The sequence below is a fragment of the Piliocolobus tephrosceles genome, chromosome 8 (genome assembly GCF_002776525.5).
Source record: "Piliocolobus tephrosceles isolate RC106 chromosome 8, ASM277652v3, whole genome shotgun sequence".
In the NCBI taxonomy this organism is placed as follows: domain Eukaryota; kingdom Metazoa; phylum Chordata; class Mammalia; order Primates; family Cercopithecidae; genus Piliocolobus; species Piliocolobus tephrosceles.
Genome location: NC_045441.1, coordinates 81,769,311 through 81,789,147, shown reverse-complemented (window position 1 = coordinate 81,789,147; position 19,837 = coordinate 81,769,311). Strand labels below are relative to the sequence as shown.

At 40.1% G+C, this 19,837-nt stretch overlaps 1 protein-coding gene across 1 annotated transcript; it reads left to right on the top strand.

Moving 5' to 3' along the window:
• The first annotated feature begins 1,478 nt into the window (after positions 1-1,478).
• On the top strand, positions 1,479-14,147 carry CLDN12 (claudin 12). Its single transcript, XM_023226597.1, has 3 exons — positions 1,479-1,694; positions 3,659-3,748; positions 11,617-14,147. The coding sequence occupies exon 3, from the start codon at positions 11,650-11,652 to the stop codon at positions 12,382-12,384; it is 735 nt and encodes a 244-aa protein (XP_023082365.1). The 5' UTR covers positions 1,479-1,694; positions 3,659-3,748; positions 11,617-11,649; the 3' UTR covers positions 12,385-14,147.
• Positions 14,148-19,837: the final 5,690 nt, after the last annotated feature.

Below are 19,837 nucleotides of genomic sequence, written 5' to 3'. Positions count from 1 at the left end.
GTCTTTCCTTCCTTTTTGTGCTGTGATTTTTTAAATTATTGTAATCAATTGTCTGTACCTCCCAGCTAAAGTCCTCTAATCAGGCAGCATTCATCAGTGATTGGGAAATAAGTTATAAAATGATTTTGTACATAGTTATTTGATTCAATTCAGCTTTATAGATGAGAGAACTGAAGTTCAGAGGAAATAAGTGATTATCCTTTGTCACATTGCTATTATCCATCTGCTATTGCCAGAGCTGGCCTGAAGCCCAGAAATCTTTTCACCACCCAGTGCTATCTTTCTTCCTCATTATTACATTTCCCGGCCTGGCTTTGGGATTGGATTGCTTCTGGCCTTAGATAACCTTATCTATCCTCTAAAGCAGTATCACACATAAGAAGGAGGTAGTGGTGGAGTGATAGTAGCCTCTCTACCCTCCCTTTTTAAAAAGTCTCTGACAAATAGTCTCATTGTTACTAGAGCAACACAAAATGGAAAATTCTAATAGCAAACATATAGTCATTATGTATCAGACACTGTTGTAGCCATCTCTATAGTAATTCATTTAATCCTCATCACAATTTTCTGATGTAGATATACTGTTACGGATGAGACCTTGAGGCACAAAGGGGTTACCTCACTTGCCCAAGGTTATACTGATGGGTGCCATCCTTTTGTATAAACTATGATACTTTTTCTCCTTTTTATTTTGAAAAATTTCTAAGATACAGAGAATTTGAATAGTACAAGAAACACCCACAAACGTATTCTTCATGAATCAATTATACACTTTGCCACATTTTATATCCATTTGTGTGTGTGTGTGTGTGTGTGATCATTTCGAAGTAGTAGGCATCACAACACTTCAGCATCTTTTATTTTTTAAAAACTCAGATCATTGTTATTTAGGACTTTGGAATCCTTTAGTTTAATTCAAATATTCATTCACTACTGCAAGACTTCACATTTGAGAGAAGCCAACAGAGAAAGGGACAGGACAGTAGAAATTGTGTGGGAGAGTAAAATTAGTTCAAATATCTAATAGCTAGCTATATATTCTGTACTTTAGCTATATTAGGTCCCTCAGTGTTCAAGACAACAGTATGATGTGGGTGATCTTATCCGCATTTTAACAGATAACCTCCAGACATAGAGAGATAACTTGCCCAGGGCCACCTAATCAATACACAGCAAAGCCCCATACAAATCTGGGCTGTTTGGTTCTAGACTTTGAGCTCTTTTCTACTTTGTGCCTAGATAAACCTTTGAGGGGAAAAAAAAATCCAGATTTCAGAATTTTTGCTAACCTTCTTACGGGCAAGTCACCTTCACTGGGGAATATATACTTTGGTACCCAACTCAAAACTACTTTTAGTTTTGTTTCGTTTGGCCTTTTTTTTTTCTTTAATCGATAACCCAATTCTAGACAGAACATAAGGTGCAAGAGAAATCCGGGGAGGTGGAGGGGGAAAAACGGAAAGGCAGGAGGTGGTCGCAGGATGTTGCCTGCGGCTGGCGGCCCAGTGGATTCTGGGAATTGTAGTCCCAGCCATCCAGGGCATTGCCGTTCAGGACCACGGGAGAACCTGACTGCGCTCCCAGAAGCCTCCGGTGTGCCTCTCTGGGAACGCACTTCCTGGGACGCTGAGAGGGAGACGCTCTAAGAGGCTCCTCAGTGTGGGCGAGTAAAATGCCCTGCGTGTGAGAAGCAGGTAGGTGTGGTCAAGATGTTCCGATTTCTGGGTCTTTTGCATAAGTAACTGAGGATTTTATGTAAAAATAGCTAAATCCAAGGGAATCCGGAGCATTGGAAAACGCTCACCACATCTGTGGATGTGAAAATTGAGTAGGTATTTGGTAAGGCTTTAAACAATTATTTTGTACACAGGAGTATGGAAATGTCGAGGTGTGTTGCCGGAACCGCCAAGGGCTGGGAGCTTTGCTGGCGCGGGTTTGTGGGGGAGCCCAAGCTGCTATTTTTGAATAACCAGCTGATGCTGGTTGTGTAATGATGACCTGCTTGCGGTTCAAACCCACTCAGTGTTGCAGGGATGGGCTAGCTCTGAGAGCGTTAACAGTCGCTGTTGCGGTCTCTCTCCATTGGCTCTCAATAGTGGGGCATTTTTTTCTTTCTGCCAGGTCTGCGTCTACTAAGCACAGGGCTCTTCGAAAAGAGGGAGGAGAGGAGGCGGAGGGGGGCGGAGGGGGATGCGGATTGCCCTGAGAGCTTGTTTTGCTTTCCTGTAAGTTCTGTGTTCCCGGCCTAGTAAGGGGCCCATAGCCACGGGAAAGGTCAGACTTGGTGACCTCACTTAAGATGATTGCCCAGGGAGTCTATGTGTGTTATTAATTGTAAAGCGATTTCCTCTGACTTTGGAGTGAGCAATTATGCTTGATATCAACTCAAGAAACACATTTGGGGCGGGGGAGGGGTTGTGGGGGACTTGACTGAAATCTCCGAGCAGCCAGTTGTAGAGGAGCATTCTACATAATGATCATAATAGGGCTAGTGATGAACGCCTCAATCCAGGAAACTCTCAGGCGCACATAATAATGAGTTTCCATTCTCATCTTACCTGTTTGAGATAAATGGTATTTGAAGAGGAAATGGCTAATGTTTAAAGTAGATATATAGAAGCATCTTCAAATGGCAGGTTGAGTCATTGGTGGAACTATTTTTTTAAAGCATTCTAGTTGCAAATTTCAGGATGCAGAATTCAGATCAATTTTGTCTGATCTTGTTGTCAGTGTCCTTTTTTAAAAATGTAAAAGAAAATTTATTTTGCTTCCAAGACAACTGCACAATCTTTCCCCACCTTCCTTATCCTTTCACCACAGTCATGAAAATGATCTAAAACATTCATTAAATATCAATCATATATTCCCAAGACAGCAAAGTGTTTTTCATCCCCATTTCTCCTATATTCTCAAGTCACAAAATGAGTTAATTTTTTCCTTCTATTTCTACGTATTTTTCTATATTCTCTATATTTCTCATATATAATGCATGAATTAAGGAATAAACAGCCTTTTAATTTTTATTTTTGTATTATTTGAGACAGATCATTGCTGTCATCCAGGCTGGAGTGCAGTGGCATGATCATGACTCACTGTGACCTCAAACTCCTGGGCTCAAGTGATCCTCCTGGGTCAGCCTCCCAAGAAGCTGGTACAACAGGTGTGCACCGTCACACCTGGCTAATTATTATTATTATTATTTATTTGATTTTATTTTTTTGAGCCAGAGTCTCCCTCTGTCGCCCATGCTGGAGTGCAGTGATGCAATCTTGGTTCACTGTAACCTCCGCCTCCCAGGTCCAAGCGGTTCTTGTGCCTTAGCCTCCCAAGTAACTGGGACTATAGGCATGAGCCACCATGCCCGGCTAATTTTTGTATTTTTAGGAGAGAGGGGGTTTTGCCATGTTGGCCAGGCTGATCTTGAACTCTGGCTCAAGTGATCATCCCGCCTCAGCTTCCCAAAGTGTTGGAATTACAGGTGTAAGCCACTGCACCCCTGCTCAACTGCCTTTTTAAAAAATTTACTGTCTGCCCTTTTTAGTATAACATTTCATTGGTTTTAGGTGATTACTAATCATTTCTTCTAATTCATGGGAATTCAAGCAGAACTTTTAGAGAAGTACTGTGTTAATTTGAAGTATTTTTCCTATTTCTTTAGGCTCAGATTATTGCTACTGTGTATTCAGATCTGCATGTGTTTCTTCTAAGCTGAATAAAGCTGTTTTGGAACTGTCAGGTACCTCAAAGGGTAAGTACGTCCTTTAATTATATCTTATTTCCCTCCCTCCTGCTACCATGTCTGCCAACAATGACTGTTTTATTTTCTCTTGTTCAACAAAATAAATGTATAGGACAGACCTCTCTTGTGAGTGCAATGATTGATGACTTACAGTTTCTCAGAAAACCCAAATTATAGATAGAAGGAACTCTCAGTGTTACCATCAAGAATTAAGTTAGGGCTGGGCATGATGGCTCAGCCCTATAATCCCAGCACTTTGAGAGGCTGAGGTGGAAGGATCCCTTGAGCCTGGGAGTTTGAGACCATCCTGGGCAACATAGCAAGATCCTGTTTGTATGAGAAAATTTTTAAAAATATCTCACACCAGTTAGAATGGCAGTCATACAAAAGTAAAAAACAGGTGCTGGAGAGGATGTGGAGAAATAGGAACACTTTTACACTGTTGGTGGGATTGTAAACTAGTTCAACCATTATGGAAAACAGTATGGCGATTCCTCAAGGATCTAGAACTAGAAGTACCATATGACCCAGCCATCCCATTACTGGGTATATAACCAAAGGATTATAAATCATGCTGCTGTAAAGACACATGCACGCATATGTTCACTGCAGCACTATTCACAATAGCAAAGACTTGGAATCATCCCAAATGTCCATCAGTGACAGACTGGATTAAGAAAATGTGGCACATATACACCATGGAATACTGTGCAGCCATAAAAAAGGATGAGTTTGGGTCCTTTGTAGGGACATGGATGCAGCTGGAAACCATCATTCTCAGCAAACTATTGCAAGAACAGAAAACCAAACACTGCATGTTCTCACTCATAGGTGGGAACTGAACAATGAGATCACTTGGACTCGGGAAGGGGAACATCACACACTGGGGCCTATTATGGGGAGGGAGGAGGGGGGAGGGATTGTATTAGGAGTTATACCTGATGTAAATGACGAGTTGATGGGTGCAGCACACCAACATGGCACAAATATACATATGTAACAAACCTGCACGTTATGCACATGTACCCTAGAACTTAAAAGTATAATAATAATTAAAAAAAAAAAAAAAATTAGCCAGGTGTGGTGGCACATGCCTATAGCCCCATCTACTCCAGAAGCTGAGGTGGGAGGATTGCTTGAGCCTGGTAGGTCGAGGCTGCAGTGAGCCATGATTGCACCACTGCTCTCCAGCCTGGGTGAGAAAGCAAGACCCTGTCTCAAAAAAATAGAAGCCAGCTGCTATTAGACATATGTACTCTTGTAACTCTCTTGTAAATGTAACTCAGAATTGTGCCTGGAAAAAATAGTGCAGGGTCTATGAGATCTGTGACTTCCTAAAGCTCTTAGCCACTGTTCCTGCTCCAGCCTTCTTTAAATTCTATTCAAAACCATAGAAAATATATACTTTGAAAATATTTTTATTTGAAATTATGTCTTTGATAACATTTAATTGTGTACCAAATTTTATCTTCTTTTCTGAAAGTCATGGTGGAACAGAGGGTCAAATGACAAATCTAAAGTGGTTATTTGAAATAGAGTCTATATTTGATTTGGTCAGTGTCTCCAAAGAGAATGTTCTGTCCTTCTTGTTATATGACTATAACCATCTGTGGTCATTTGCCGAGGGTCCAGAAGAAAAGTATGTTTCTAGTTGAAAAAAGTAAATAAGCCTGCTAATAATCATTACTGACTTACATTTCTGACCATATTCTGGTTTACAAAGGACTTTGCTATTCATGATTTTACTACTTTGTGGTACACTTTACAGATGAAAAATTTGAGGTTCAGAGGACATAAGTGACTTGTCCAGTTTGTAGATGATAGGTTCTGAGTGGTATTCAGGTCTTTGGTCTCCTGGACAACAATACCAAGCAGCTTCCTAGATGGAAACAACAGACGCACTTATGTGTATGTACGACGTAGCTCAAAGCTATCATCCAGCTAGTACTCATGACTGCTTGTCAGATTTGTTAAAGTGTTCTTAGACTTGCACATTTTCCACAGTCCCTAATTAGGGATTTTCACATGGCAAAAAGATGTTTTTTTCTCCATTAAAAAACATATATATTGTTTAGCTTTACTAAATATTAATTTGATATATTAACCACTCTTAAGAGAAATATGTCTAATTCATGACATACCTGTTAAGTTGAAAACAGAAGAATCAACACTGGAACAATGGACTTTTTGTTTTTGAAATGGAGTCTCGGGGTTTCATCGTATTGGCCAGGCTGCTCTTGAACTCCTGACCTTGTGATCTGCCTGCCCTGGCCTCCTAAAGTTCTGGGATTACAGGCATGAGCCACCGCGCCCGGCCAGGAATAATTGACTTTCAAAGCATTGTTGAAGTTAGCCAGTGTTGCTAAACCTAGATATGTATTCCTAGAAGCATAGTCTGCATGTAGGTACCTAAGGATGGTCTCGTCTTTGCTAAGCACAGGTTTCTGGGGGAAGAAAATGAATGTTGCTTTGTAAAATGGGAGACTCTTTTGGCCAAAAAGGAGAAGGCAGGGGCACAGTCTAGAAGCAGTCTGGATGTATCAGAATGCAGGGTGGTGTGAATTGTCCCAAATGAAGTGAATGGAACTGAGACTAAATTTCTGTCTGTATTCTGACTAGAGTTATACAGAACCTCCATTTGTTTGCTCATTCATTCAGAAAATAATTGAGTGCCTTTTATGTGCCAGTATGGGACACAGTGAACAAAACAAAGGGATCTCTGTCCTGGAATTCACAGTCTGATGGGAAAGAAAACAACACTGAACAATGAATTATAAGAATGATCACTGCTACAGAAGAAAAAGTGCAAAAGTGCTACCACAGCATATAACCAAGGGTGGGGGGAGGTTTAGGGCAAGCCTCCCTGGACACTAGAAGAATGAGTAAATATTAGCTAAGCAAATAATAGGTTGGAATTAAGAAAGTTCTAGGAGAAAGACCATGAGGGAAGGCCCTTAACTGAATTAGGAAGTGGAAAATGTGGGAAGTTAACAGAAAGGTGATGTGGCTGCATAGACTGTAGTGTGTAGGGTGGAAGAGTGGCACATGAGAAGGTTGAGAATTTGGTAGGAATCAGGTGGTGTAAGCTATGGGGAGGATTTGAAACTTTAGAGACTTTATTCTGTGGGAAATGGGAACTTACTGAATGGTAAGAAATGGAATGGCGGATGAGGTTTGCATTTGAAAAACATTATTGTAGATTAAAACTAAATGACACAGGACAAGAGTAGTCTTTTTACCCTTGCAAGTATGAACAAATCCTAATCTGGAAGTCAGCATTATCTTTGTTTTAAAACATCAAACATATTCTTTCCCCAAACTATCCTATACAATTTTACTTTAGGCATAGTGACTTACTTTTGTAATCCCAGCCCTTTGAAAGGCTGAGGTTGGGGGATTGCTTGAGCCCAAGAAGTCAAGACCAGCCTGGGCAACACAGCAAGACCCCATCTCTACAGAAAACTTAAAAGTTAGCCTGGCATGGTGGCATGCACCTGTAATCCCAGCTACTCAGGAAGCTGAGGCAGGAGGATTACTTGAGCCCAGGATCTCAGCTCACTGAAATTTAGTGAGCTGTGATCATGCCCTGCACTCCAGCTTGGGTGATAGAGTAAGACCCTGTCTTAAAATAAATAACTTTCTCTTTCTCGTGGGATATATAACTTATCAAACCATAAGCATGTGAAATTAAGAACAGGGCATAAAAGTGAAGTAGCAAAAAAAAGCTACAAGGAGCTAGACATTAATTCCAGCATCAGGCCAAAATTTAGCTTAAGAATTAAGGCTAATAGTACTTCCCTTCTGAAAAAGTGCCATGGTATCCTTATTGACTCTGTATAGATAGGCCTTTGTCCATCCCTGAGATTTGAGCTAAAAATGCTTCATCAAAGGCGATTTCAGAGAGCTAATATAATATTTGTATTGATTTGATGCAGATTACAGTTAAAAGCACTTCATAATGAAATATATGTTGCCCCACCTCTCTTCATTAATGTCATTTGATAGTCTATAGGCTAAGAATTATAGAAATTTATTTTTCTTAATAATTAATTTTCTTTTTTTTTTTTTTGTAGAGATGGGGTCTTACTATGTTGCCCAACCTGGTCTCAAACTCCTGGGCTCAAGCTATCCTCCCACGTCAGCCTCCCCAAGTGCTGGGATTACAGGCATGAGCCACAGCACCTGGCCTGGAATTTATTAATAATAAAGTTATACATCCTGATCTTGTTTCTCACTCCATTTACATTTCAGGAATCAGTGTTACAGGGCAGTTTGATTGGAGAAATCTCAATTACATTGAAATTCCAATTATTTCTATGCTACTTCTGTTTTTTGTTGCTGTTTGTTTGTTTTGAGACAGAGTCTCGTGCTCTGTTGCCTAGGCTGGAGTGCAGTGGTGTGATCTAGGCTCACTGCAACCTCCACCTCCCGGGTTCAAGCGATTCTCCTGCCTCAGCCTCTTGAGTAGCTTGGATTATAGGCACGTGCCACCATGCCTGGCTAGTTTTTGTGTTTTTATTAGAGCCGGGTTTTCACCATGTTGACCAGACTGGTCTCAAACTCCTGACCTTAAGTAATCTGCCCGCCTTGGCCTCCCAAAGTGCTGGGATTACAGGCATGAGCCAATTCGCCCATGCAGTGTACTGCTTCTGAAAGCAAGAAGGAATTGTGATTGCATTAGGACTTTGAGTGGGTTATCTGAAGACTTCTGAAGCTTGAAAGAAACAGAGGGAACCTTTTTCTTATGTCTTCACAACTTTAATCAAATCCTTATTCTCCTTCATTTCTCAGTCTTTAACTCCTGGCTGATAAATTTTTATGAACAGGTACTTATTCACTTTGCTTAACACCTAACAATAATCACTTGATATGTAGTAATTATACAGTTGATTCACCACCAGCACTTTAAAGTTTACATAAAACAGCTGTTTCTTTCCACAGGTATGTCTGTAGACACATTGGGAGCAAGGTTCAGGTCTCAGTGGTCTTGGTGTTTTTCCAGGGTCTAAGTTTACATAAAACAGCTGTTTCTTTCCACAAGTCTGTCTATAGACACATTGGGAGCAAGGTCCAGGTCTCAGTGGTCTTGGTGTTTTTCCAGGGCCTAACAGAGTGTTTTGTGTGTGCTAGACACTCAGCACGATGTAAGTACTTGTTGAATAAATGATTGCTTCTTACTAATAACTACTTCCTTGTACAGTTCTTCATTACCAGTGGCCCACCTTTGTGAGTTACTGGGGTCTTTGTACAGAGCCCACTACTCGTTTATTCAAATAATCCTAGAATCACTTGTGTGCCAGGCACACAAGTTGTATGGGGGAGATAGGTGAATAAGCAAAGACCACCAGAGAGCTGTAGCCTAGAGTTTGGCATCTCTAGTAGCTTTTTCCAGTGCAAACGTTCTCAAATCTGTGCTAGTTTCCATTGCTGTACTAAGGTGTTTGGTTGCCACAATTAAGCAAGACAACGTTTTCCCAATTTGCATGAAAAAAAATACTGTAATTTATCTCTCCTTTTCATAAAATTTTCTTAAACAATTGTTACTTCTAATAATATTGACAGAAGGTAACATAATAAATAGTAAACTAATACTAATGGAAAAACTTAGAACTAACCATGTTTAACTTGAGAGCTTTAAAAATGGTTACTTGTGCTTAAACTCTGATTTTATATTGTACCTTTATATATGCTTTGTGTATATTTGAATATATATGTATGTACACATAGGCATTTTTTTGGTTAGTAAAATTATTCTGTTGCTGTTTGTTTGTTTTGAGACAGAGTCTCGTGCTCTGTCGCCCAGCAACTGCTGGGCGCAGTTGCTCATGCCTATAATCCCAGCTTGTAATTTCAGCACTTTTGGAGGCCAAGGCAGGAAGATTGCTTGAGGCCAGGAGTTAGAGACCAGCCTGGCCAACATGGTGAAACCAGTTCTCTAAAAGAAAGAAAAAAAAGAAAGGGAAGAAGAATTGGGTGGTGGAAGGAGGGAGGAGGGCTGGTTCACACCTGTAATCTCAGTACTTTGGGAGGCTAACGCTGGTGGATTGCTTGAGCACAGGAGTTTGAGACCAGTCTAGGCAACATGACAAAACCCTGTCTCTACAAAAAACCAAAAAACAAAAATTAACATAGTGACGTGTGCCTGTGGTCCCAGCTACTCAGGAGGCTGAGGTGGGAGGATCGCTTGAGCCTGGGGGGGGTCAAGGCTGCAGTGAGCCATGATTGTGTCACTGCACTCTAGCCTGGGCAACAGGGTAAGACTTGTTTCAAAAAAAAAAAAGAAAAGAAAAAAAAGAAAAAAATATTCCTGTATTATATGACTAGATTAAATATGCAAATAACATTGTTTTCTAGAGAACATTGTGCCCTCCCACTGGAATTCATGAGAATCACATTCTAAGCCAGCTTCGTAGCATTTTGGTCATAATTGTCTTTCTGATCCTGAAAGCTTAGAAACAACTTCACCATCCCAGCAGATAATATTTGATTCTGCAAAGGATGATGGAACTGTATACAGAAATAAAAATTATTCTCAACCTTGCCCCTTCATCATGCTCTGACCAAAAAAAGTAAACCTTATTGAAGTAGTCTGCTCTATTTCCTCATAGTAGGTATTATAGAAGGCAGAGAAAAAACATTTGAGTCCTGCTTCGAGAGTGAATATCAGACCCTTGAGGAAATTAAAGCTGAATATAATGCAAGCTTTTTATAGTTTGTCATATACAGAAAAAGAACATGGCCTTTTAATTTGTAATGAAAGACCTGGCGACTGTTTTTCTTATAATAGCATTAATAGAAATAGGTTGTCATTACTTGTAAAATGTTTGCATTCATCATATATGAACAGTAGTAGTAATAACCAACAAGTGCTGTAGATTTCCCTGAAAAGCACTTGGGTCATCTTGAATCAACAAGGAAGTAATTAAGCAGAATAATTTCAGGGACCAATGTTCTCATCTTTTCATTTGACTGACTCATTGGAGATGAGCTCATTTACTTTTTATAATTTCCTCATGTGCCTAGTACATAGGAATTAGAATAGTTTGCTTTTTCTTATTTAACATTCATTCAATGAATGTTCTTTGAACTGCTCTGATGTGCCAAGCACTGAGCTGGGTCACTGAATGCTAAGAAGTAGTTAACACTTGGCGTAGCATTTATTATGTTCTAGACATGTTTTAAGCACTCAACATTATATTATCTCATTGAACCCATAGAACAACCCTGCGAGGTTGGCACTGTTACTCTTTCCATTTCACAGATGAAGAAAACAAGGCACAGGGAAGTTCTGAATCTGGCCCAAGGTCAGTGAGCTAGTAAGTGAGGAGATGGGGATTAGAATTCAAGCAGCCTTGCTAAGAGTTGACTCTCAACCATTCCCCTGTTCTGTGCTGCTGCTTTCCCTACACCTTTGCCTTTTATGAGCCACCTTCACCCCTGCTGCATGAGCATTTGAGGCTGAATTTGTGGTGTTTGTAGCTAACTGATGATTGATGAGTGCGCCCTTGCTATATGAGTGCCTGACCTATACAGAGTGTTTGATATACATGTGTTGAAAGAACGATTATTGACAAACAAGAAGATTGAAGGTGTAATTGTAAGAGATTTTAACATTATCTTGGTTGTTTTTTAATTCTGAAGAAAAATACTGATGACATTACCCAGTCAGTAATAACCAAATGTGTGTGCACCTGTGCTCTGAGGTCACACACACCTGCATGTATATACATTTGTATTGTACAGAGAGGAAACGGGAGAGACTTTCCCTCTTTGCATTGACATTTCATCATTAAATGTTTTGCCAGTTGGCACCACCCTTCCTGCTCTGTTCTGCTATTGTCCCCTCACGATTTATCCTCTTGTGTGTCACTCCCTAGTCTGACTGACAGCACTCCACAAGCTTGCCTGCCATGGGCTGTCGGGATGTCCACGCAGCCACAGTCCTTTCCTTCCTATGTGGAATCGCCTCAGTAGCAGGCCTCTTTGCAGGGACTCTGCTTCCCAACTGGAGAAAATTACGATTGATCACATTCAACAGAAACGAGAAGAACCTGACTGTTTACACAGGCCTGTGGGTGAAATGTGCCCGGTATGACGGGAGCAGTGACTGCCTGATGTACGACACTACTTGGTACTCATCAGTTGACCAGCTGGACCTGCGTGTCCTCCAGTTTGCCCTACCCCTCAGCATGTTGATCGCCATGGGTGCCCTGCTGCTCTGCCTGATTGGAATGTGCAACACTGCCTTCAGGTCCTCGGTGCCCAACATCAAACTGGCCAAGTGTCTGGTCAATAGTGCAGGTTGCCACCTGGTGGCTGGGCTGCTATTTTTCCTGGCAGGTACTGTGAGCCTCTCCCCATCTATCTGGGTCATCTTTTATAACATCCATCTGAACAAGAAGTTTGAGCCAGTCTTTTCATTTGACTATGCAGTGTATGTCACTATTGCTAGTGCTGGGGGCCTGTTTATGACTTCCCTTATACTGTTTATTTGGTATTGTACATGCAAATCTTTGCCTTCTCCTTTCTGGCAACCACTGTACTCCCATCCACCCAGTATGCATACTTACTCACAGCCCTATTCAGCACGCTCTCGCCTCTCTGCCATTGAAATTGACATTCCAGTAGTTTCACACACCACTTAATGGGGAAATAGTTAATTGTTAAAGAAAACTTCTTGTAGCCTCACATTCCCCTTGTGCAAGGAGGTCTTTTGGACCTATATACATTTTCCTTTGTTTTTGACCAATCAACGAAGCCAAATTTGTATGTCCTGGTAGAATGAAGTGCTGCTAGTTTTTATGAGAAGTACATTATTTTAAATGTGAATTTTTTTATTTTGCTTCTTACACTGGAAGGAATTTTAGCCTTCATATTGATATCTAATTAATTATTTAAGTGGAAGAGGCCTGCATCACAATTGAGGTAATTTAGAGCAACATGTTAAAGAATCATGGTTAGCAGAAGCTGTTGTATACAATCTTCATGAATATTTCAGTGTGTATTTTTCTTTTTCTATAATACCTTTAACTGCAAAGAAAAGGCAGTTTCAAATATAAGAAATTTATTTCAGGTAAGGGTAATATTTTAATAGTAGTCAATAATCTAGCTTAAGGCTGTAACTCTTCTCTCTCGGGGCTAATTGTATGAATAGGTGTCAGTATGTTGAAGATTACTTTCTTTTGTGACTTTCTTCTACCTCATGCCAGTGTTTAAAAGTAAAATGTATTTTAAATGATGTTAGACTAAGACCACCATTCTAAATATCACCTACTTATGAATAACATATAATAATTTTTAACATTAATGATTCCATAAATTGTGTTATTGGGATTAGAATGTGCTTTATGATAGGTTAGTGTTTCCTCTGAGGCAGAGAACCCTTTTTTGGAGATATCATCCATCAAACAGTACTCATGCCCGTATACAATCTCTTAGTGGCTAAGAGAAGTAAATAAAAGGGCCATAATTGTTTGTTCTCTTTCAGACATAATTTAGTAGGGGACAAGAAGTCTGTTCTTCAGTGACTACAATAGAGATTTACTCTGGTGACTGCCTTTTGAGTTATGGGTGATGTAAGGTATGGCTTTGCCATAACTTTGATTCATTCACCCTTGATTCATTTCCCACCCCTGTCACTGATTATTTCCTTGAGCATATATCTCTGCCTAACACTTTAGTAGGTGCTATAGAGGATACCTGAAAAGTATGAGATCTGGTCCCATCCAGTAAGACATTTTAATAGAGAAGATCAAAATGTTACCTGACAGTTGGGGAATAGTCTGACTTCATTGGCAGTTGGCCTTAACTTCTTAATCATTGATCCAGGAATATTTCAACCAGAAACACAACTTTCTGGCAGACAGACAAATTGCACAACACCAACAATATCCTGGACCTTGAAATTCTGTTTACTTCAGTCCATTGTATACTTAAGGCACCTGTGCTAGCCTAGATTTTGTAATAGCACTGATTTATGAGAATGGGCAAAAGTGGTAGAGAAATTGTTCCCTCTCCACTTCTGAAAGTATGATGATGTATTAAGGATGGAGGAGTTATTTTTGATGAGGTAACAATTAGATGAAAACCATGTTAAAACTGAGATGAACACTTAGAAATTCAGGGATATTGGGTCTTTAGCCTTATGAATTTGAGCTGCTTATTTAATTGGTGTAATTTGCTACATATTAGTACTATATTCATAAGGATTTTTTATTAACCATTACAGATTTTACAAACAGCTAGTTATATGGTAAACAGATTATTATGCCTTTTTGCAATTCTGAATATGATTCTAGTATTTGTGTAGATGATTTGGTACTTTTCCCCCAATTCCAACACTAGTTTATATATATATAGCAAATAAATCTAGTTGTATACATTTTTAAATGCTGTTAGTAGAAAGCACACAAGGTTATGATTTTTTTTTTTTTTTTTTTTTTTTTTGCGATGGAGTCTCGCTTTGTCGCCCAGGCTGGAGTGCAGTGGCTGGATCTCAGCTCACTGCAAGCTCCGCCTCCCGGGTTCACGCCGTTCTCCTGCCTCAGCCTCCTGAGCAGCTGGGACTACAGGCGCCCGCCACCTCACCCGGCTAGTTTTTTGTATTTTTTAGTAGAGACGGGGTTTCACCGTGTTAGCCAGGATGGTCTCGATCTCCTGACCTCGTGATCCGCCCATCTCAGCCTCCCAAAGTGCTGGGATTACAGGCTTGAGCCACCACGCCCGGCCAAGCTTATGATTTTTTTAATTACTAGCTTCTGATTTCTTTCACTTCTGATCCTTTTCATTTTTCTTAGCTGTAGCTGAGTCTTGATCATTTTAAGACAACGATGAGTAGAATTTTGAGATTAATATTAATTTTCCCTTTTTGTTAATTTCAGTCCCCTCTCACTATGCTTTTGTCCAGAATGATCAAGAATTCTACCATCCCTTGGGTCGTTGTGTATAAACAATGTTAAATAAAGGTAGACTCAGTCATTAACATATTAGACAGTTTTTTTAGTCCATGAGATTGTAAATATAAACATTAACTTTCCTATAAGAATCTTTTGGCTTTGTAATCTATAGCCTCAAATTGGTATTTATTATGGATTCACTAGACAAACAGCTGTTTCTTTATTGTCTTTTTTCTTTAATGTTTCTGATTTGCTATCAGTAGCTATTTTTAAAGCCATCAAAGGAAAATAATTATTTACAGTTTTTGAAGTCACTTTTGAGCCCTCATCAAGCTCTCATTGTGATGGGAGGGATACCTTTTTGTTGTTAATAGCCTATTAATGTTAAAGGCCTTTTATGGAAACCAACTTGGAAAACCACCTTAAATGTGGATGTATCAGATTTGATTTATCCAGCCATGGGAGAGAAAACCTAAGTTTACTTTACTTGTACATACACACTACAATGGATAGTATGTTTGCTGTAAACTACAATGTAAAACCTCAATAAAAGTGCACTGTACTTCTTGATGTTTATTAAAAGATGTATTTTTACAAGTTTCTGCTTCTGTTTTTTTCCTCAGTGTTTTAAGGTGAAATATTTTGAGAAATGTTTCTCAGATGTATGTAAATTGAAAAAGAGAGTTCCATTAAAGCCCTAAAATGTATGAACTGGAAGGCCGGGTGCAGTGGCTCACTTTTGGAGGCCAAGGCAGGCGGATCACTTGAGGTCAGACACTTGAGATCATCCTGGCCAACGTGGTGAAACCCGGTCTCTACTAAAAATACAAAAAATTAGCCAGGCATGGTGGTGTGCGCCTGTAATCCCAGCTACTCAAGTGGCTGAGGCACGAAAATTGCTTGAACATGGGAGTTGAAGATTGCAGTGATCTGAGATCTGCCACTGCATTCCAGCCTGGGTGACAGGGAGTTTGTTTCAGAAAAGGAACTAGAAAGGAATTGGAAAACATGGAACTATTATTTCACAAGTGCCAAGACACTGTATCCATTTCTAAGAGTAGTCCGAGTGGTCCTGTGGTCCTAACAGTTCACTGGGCTTTTTTTTTTTCTTCTTCTTTTCTTTCTTTTTTTTTTTTAAGCAGTCTGCAAAGAAACAAGTTGTGGGCCAGATTGCCTCATCAATGGAGTTTTCTCAGCCTATGATCTTACTGTAAGAGACTGGGAGTTCAGTTCTCAAACAGTTAAGTAGAAGGAACTTTCCATACTCATCAAAGCTCGAGGTTACCAGGAGAAGTGACAGTCATGTCACCTCAACATTTCTGAAACCTGTGATGAACGTATAGTTTTGGATTACATCTGTGTTGGGGCAGTTCTTACATACACTTCTCACTGAAACCTGTGGCTCTATTGGTTAGATGGCCGAGCCATATGTTGCACTGGAAATCAGAAGCTACTTCAAACTGGGTTACACTAAAGCACAACAGTCCACTCTGGACTGTTGTGCAGATTCACTGAGGGTGAATAAATGGTATAGAAACCATTCATGCTAACCAGGTTCACAAGAGACTGGTTTACCAACCAGAAGTGAGAAATACATGTTACTTGGAACCATTAGACACAACCAGTTTATACAAGGCCCAGCACATCATATTCTGCCAAAAAGTGAGGAAATGCTCAAAGCATTGTGGGAGCTTATCAAATTTCACAGGTTCCAGATTGAAGGTGCTCCCATTGGCCAAATCTGGGACAATCTGAACATCAAAATAAATGATAGTAATGGGTTATAACTCATTGAATAAAATACAAATCCACATGTCCATGCTGATATAAATATGGAAGAAAGAAAAGTTCTTTCTTATAGTAAAATACCAAATAAGAAGTAGAGAAAAAAACGAGAAAAACATCAATGGGGTTAAAACTAGTTGACTGAATTTTGTATGAGAGGCAGGATATTTACTTAGTCTCAAAGTACAAAATGGCTTATTAATTTCAGAGAGGAAAATAACTTTATAGTGGATAAACTTGGCAACCCTAGCTGAGTGATCAAGTTTGTCGCCGATAATAAGAAAAAGTAACAACATGCACTTCCTGATATGATGCAAGGAGAAGGCCACCATATTTCTGAGGTCTTGCCTGAGTCTAATCTTGAAACATGCAGCTCATTGGTCCCATTTTTCCTTTTTGTTTCCTTCTCTATCCTGATCTCATATCTCTTCATTTTTAGAAAAATGCATAAAAATGTAGTCCTATCTCCAAAATATTTTATAAAATAAACTATTTTTGGAGAGATTTTTTTAAAGAATTTGTCAGATCGTCTGTCCTGAAAAACTAAAAAGTCCCTGCAGAAGAGTTGTACATCAAAGTCACAGAAGCACAGGACTGGATGGGACCTTAATTAGCTGTTCCATTTCTGTTGGTTAGCAGTGTCTTCAATCTGAAAGCATATTCACATTACCCCACACACTAGAGGACCCTTTCCAGGAGAGGCTCATTCCCCCTGTACCTGCTGGGTGGCTCATTACCCCTCCAGCCCAGCCAGCTTCTATGTCAGTGCCATAGCATGCAAGGAAGCCCTTTAAACCTCACTGCAGGACTGTGGGACTTGGGGAGAAAAAGCACATCTATATCCTGCCTAGTGTTCATATCCAAGTCTGCTATTAAAGGGAGATTTGGGTTGGTTGGTTGTATTTTATTTCAAAATAGGCCAACTTTTCGGACTGTTCTATAGAAAATTGTATTCAGCAAAATTTGGGTGAGATAGCAAGATGGGGGATGAGAAGAAAAGACAAGAACCTTTTTCTTGTATGAAAAACCCAGTGTGACTGGACCTCTTAGCAAAAGTCTAGTAATCATAATTTTGGGGTTGTCATATTAATCAAAATCCTCTCTAGAAAGATGGAATATGTGCTCATATCTCCAGGATTTTGCTTTATAGAAAAAAAGACACTGCTTCTCATTAAGAGAAAAGGCATTATTGATACTTTACATTATATAATACCTAGTGGCCTTGTTCCCAAGGTTCACTCTCAAATTATTGAAAGTGAATCTAGTAAATAAATCTAGGTAACTCACTTAAATTTTTAAGTAACTTTTGCCTTTCTCTCCATGCCCCCTTTCTTGACCTCACTTTCAAAAGATAATCTTGCAGTGTGGAAGATCCAGGTGGCAGTTTAGCACCAGGAGGCTGCTGCAGGGAACCCCCAGGCCCTGGTAGCCCTTCTCTGGGGTGAGCCCATCTTCACCTTTGCTGGCCATGTGGATGAGGGCGGAAACTCAACTGGTCCCTTGTGTTCCAGAACTGCTAACCTGCTTCTCTGGCTGCTTCTGCTTTAAGAGCTCAAAGGTAGTAGTGGAGTGCTGGAGCCAAGTGGTACTGGCCCCCAAGAACCAGTGTGTATATCTCTTCCCAATCCCCCAACCTGTGACATCATATTGGTTGCTTGGAATTGGTCGGGGTGAAAGTACTTATGCTCTAGAAATTGTTAAATGCTACAAGTTAGGCTTTGCTTTGCCTTTTCCTGAGAGCTGATTGTTAGACATTTACTGGCACACCACTGCTTAGGCAAGACACGTTTGCTGAGATTCAGGTTAGCTAATGAGGAAATAAAAAATCATAGCAATGCTGAAAGTTGTAAAACTTTATCTGTGATAAAGGGGCTATCTGAAATAGCCTCTTAACAGGTCTCTCTGTCTCCAATATTGCTCTCCTACCCTACCACAAATTTATCCTATACACAAGGCTGTAGAATGATCCTAATAAAATGCAACTGAGGCCAGGCATGGTGACTCATGCCTGTAATCCCAGCACTTTGGGAGGCTGAGGCAGGTGGATCACCTAAGGTCAGGAGTTCAAGACCAGCCTGGCCAACATGGCAAAACCCCGTCTCTACTAAAAAATACAAAACTGGGTGTGGTGGCATGTGCCAGTAGTCCCAGCTACTCAGGAGGCAGAGGACAAGAGAATCACCTGAACCCGGGAGGCAGAGGTTGCAGTGAGCTGAAATCGCGCCACTGCACTCCAGCCTGAGTGACAGAGCCAGTCCATCTCAAAAAAGAAGAAAAAAAAAAAAATGCAACTGATACCTAGTTTCTCCCATACTTAAAATAAAATTTGGCAGCTATATCTTAGAACAGTCTAAGCACAGAGACATGAGTTGTCTAGGAGAAGAATTTTTTCACTGTGCCCAGAGATGATAAGACTGTTGGTGATTATTGACACTAACAATATCTCACAAGACAAATGTGTTAAAAAAGTGAATTTAATAATAAATAATGGGAAATATCCCTTTTCTGTGACTCAATTGGTCACATTCCTTATTCAAGGAATATCTGTTTCCTGTATTATTCCAAGAATATCTGTTTCCTCTATTATTCATTATTATAGAAAGAGTGGCATGATGAATGTGGTAGCTAGCCTCCAAGATGGACCCAGTGATCTTGCTTCCTGATATTCATACCCCGTGTATTTTCTTCTCCCATTGAGCAGGCTGTGTTACCAGTAGGATTTTGCAGAAATTATAGTGTGTGACTTCTGAGGTTACAGATCATAAAAGACATAGCGCTTCTGTTTTGTTCTCTCTTGGATCACTTACTCTGGGGTAAACCAGCCACAATGTGAGGACACACACAGCTGTAGGATTAACATAGGAAGAGCTGAGGCCTTCTGCCAACAATCTGTACCAATTTGCCACCCATGTAAGAAAGCCATTTTAGAAGTGAATTTCCCTAACCCCAGCCAAACCTTTAGATAACTGCAACCCTGGCCAATGTCTTGAATGCAACCAGAGTGAGGGACTGAAAACTAGCATCACTCAGCTAAACCCTCCCACCTTCTTGACCCACACAAATTGGATGAAACAATTCTTATTGTTGTTTTAAGCTGCTAAATTTGGGGGAGGTTGTTATGCAGCAGTAGATAACTAATACAAAGAGCATAGAGCAGTTGCAGGGGATCAATCTTGAGGAGTATTTATGCTGTAAGTACTGTGAGCTTTCCTTGCTCCATATCAGAAAAGCTCTTTCTCATGATCTCAGATTCCCTTGGAAGGTGCTGACTATTGCTATAATGTGGTGAAACAACTTAATCTGAAGGTAGGGAGAAGGGAAGATCTGAGCTTAGATTGGGAGCAGAGTTCTTCCTAATTTTGGTTAGGTATGAATGGCTGCTGTTGTTACCAAAGCAATAAACTGAACACTGGTCATA

Bases quoted from the DNA above. Each gene is read 5' to 3' on its own strand.
- CLDN12 (XM_023226597.1), top strand. From the start codon at position 11,650: ATGGGCTGTCGGGATGTCCACGCAGCCACAGTCCTTTCCTTCCTATGT.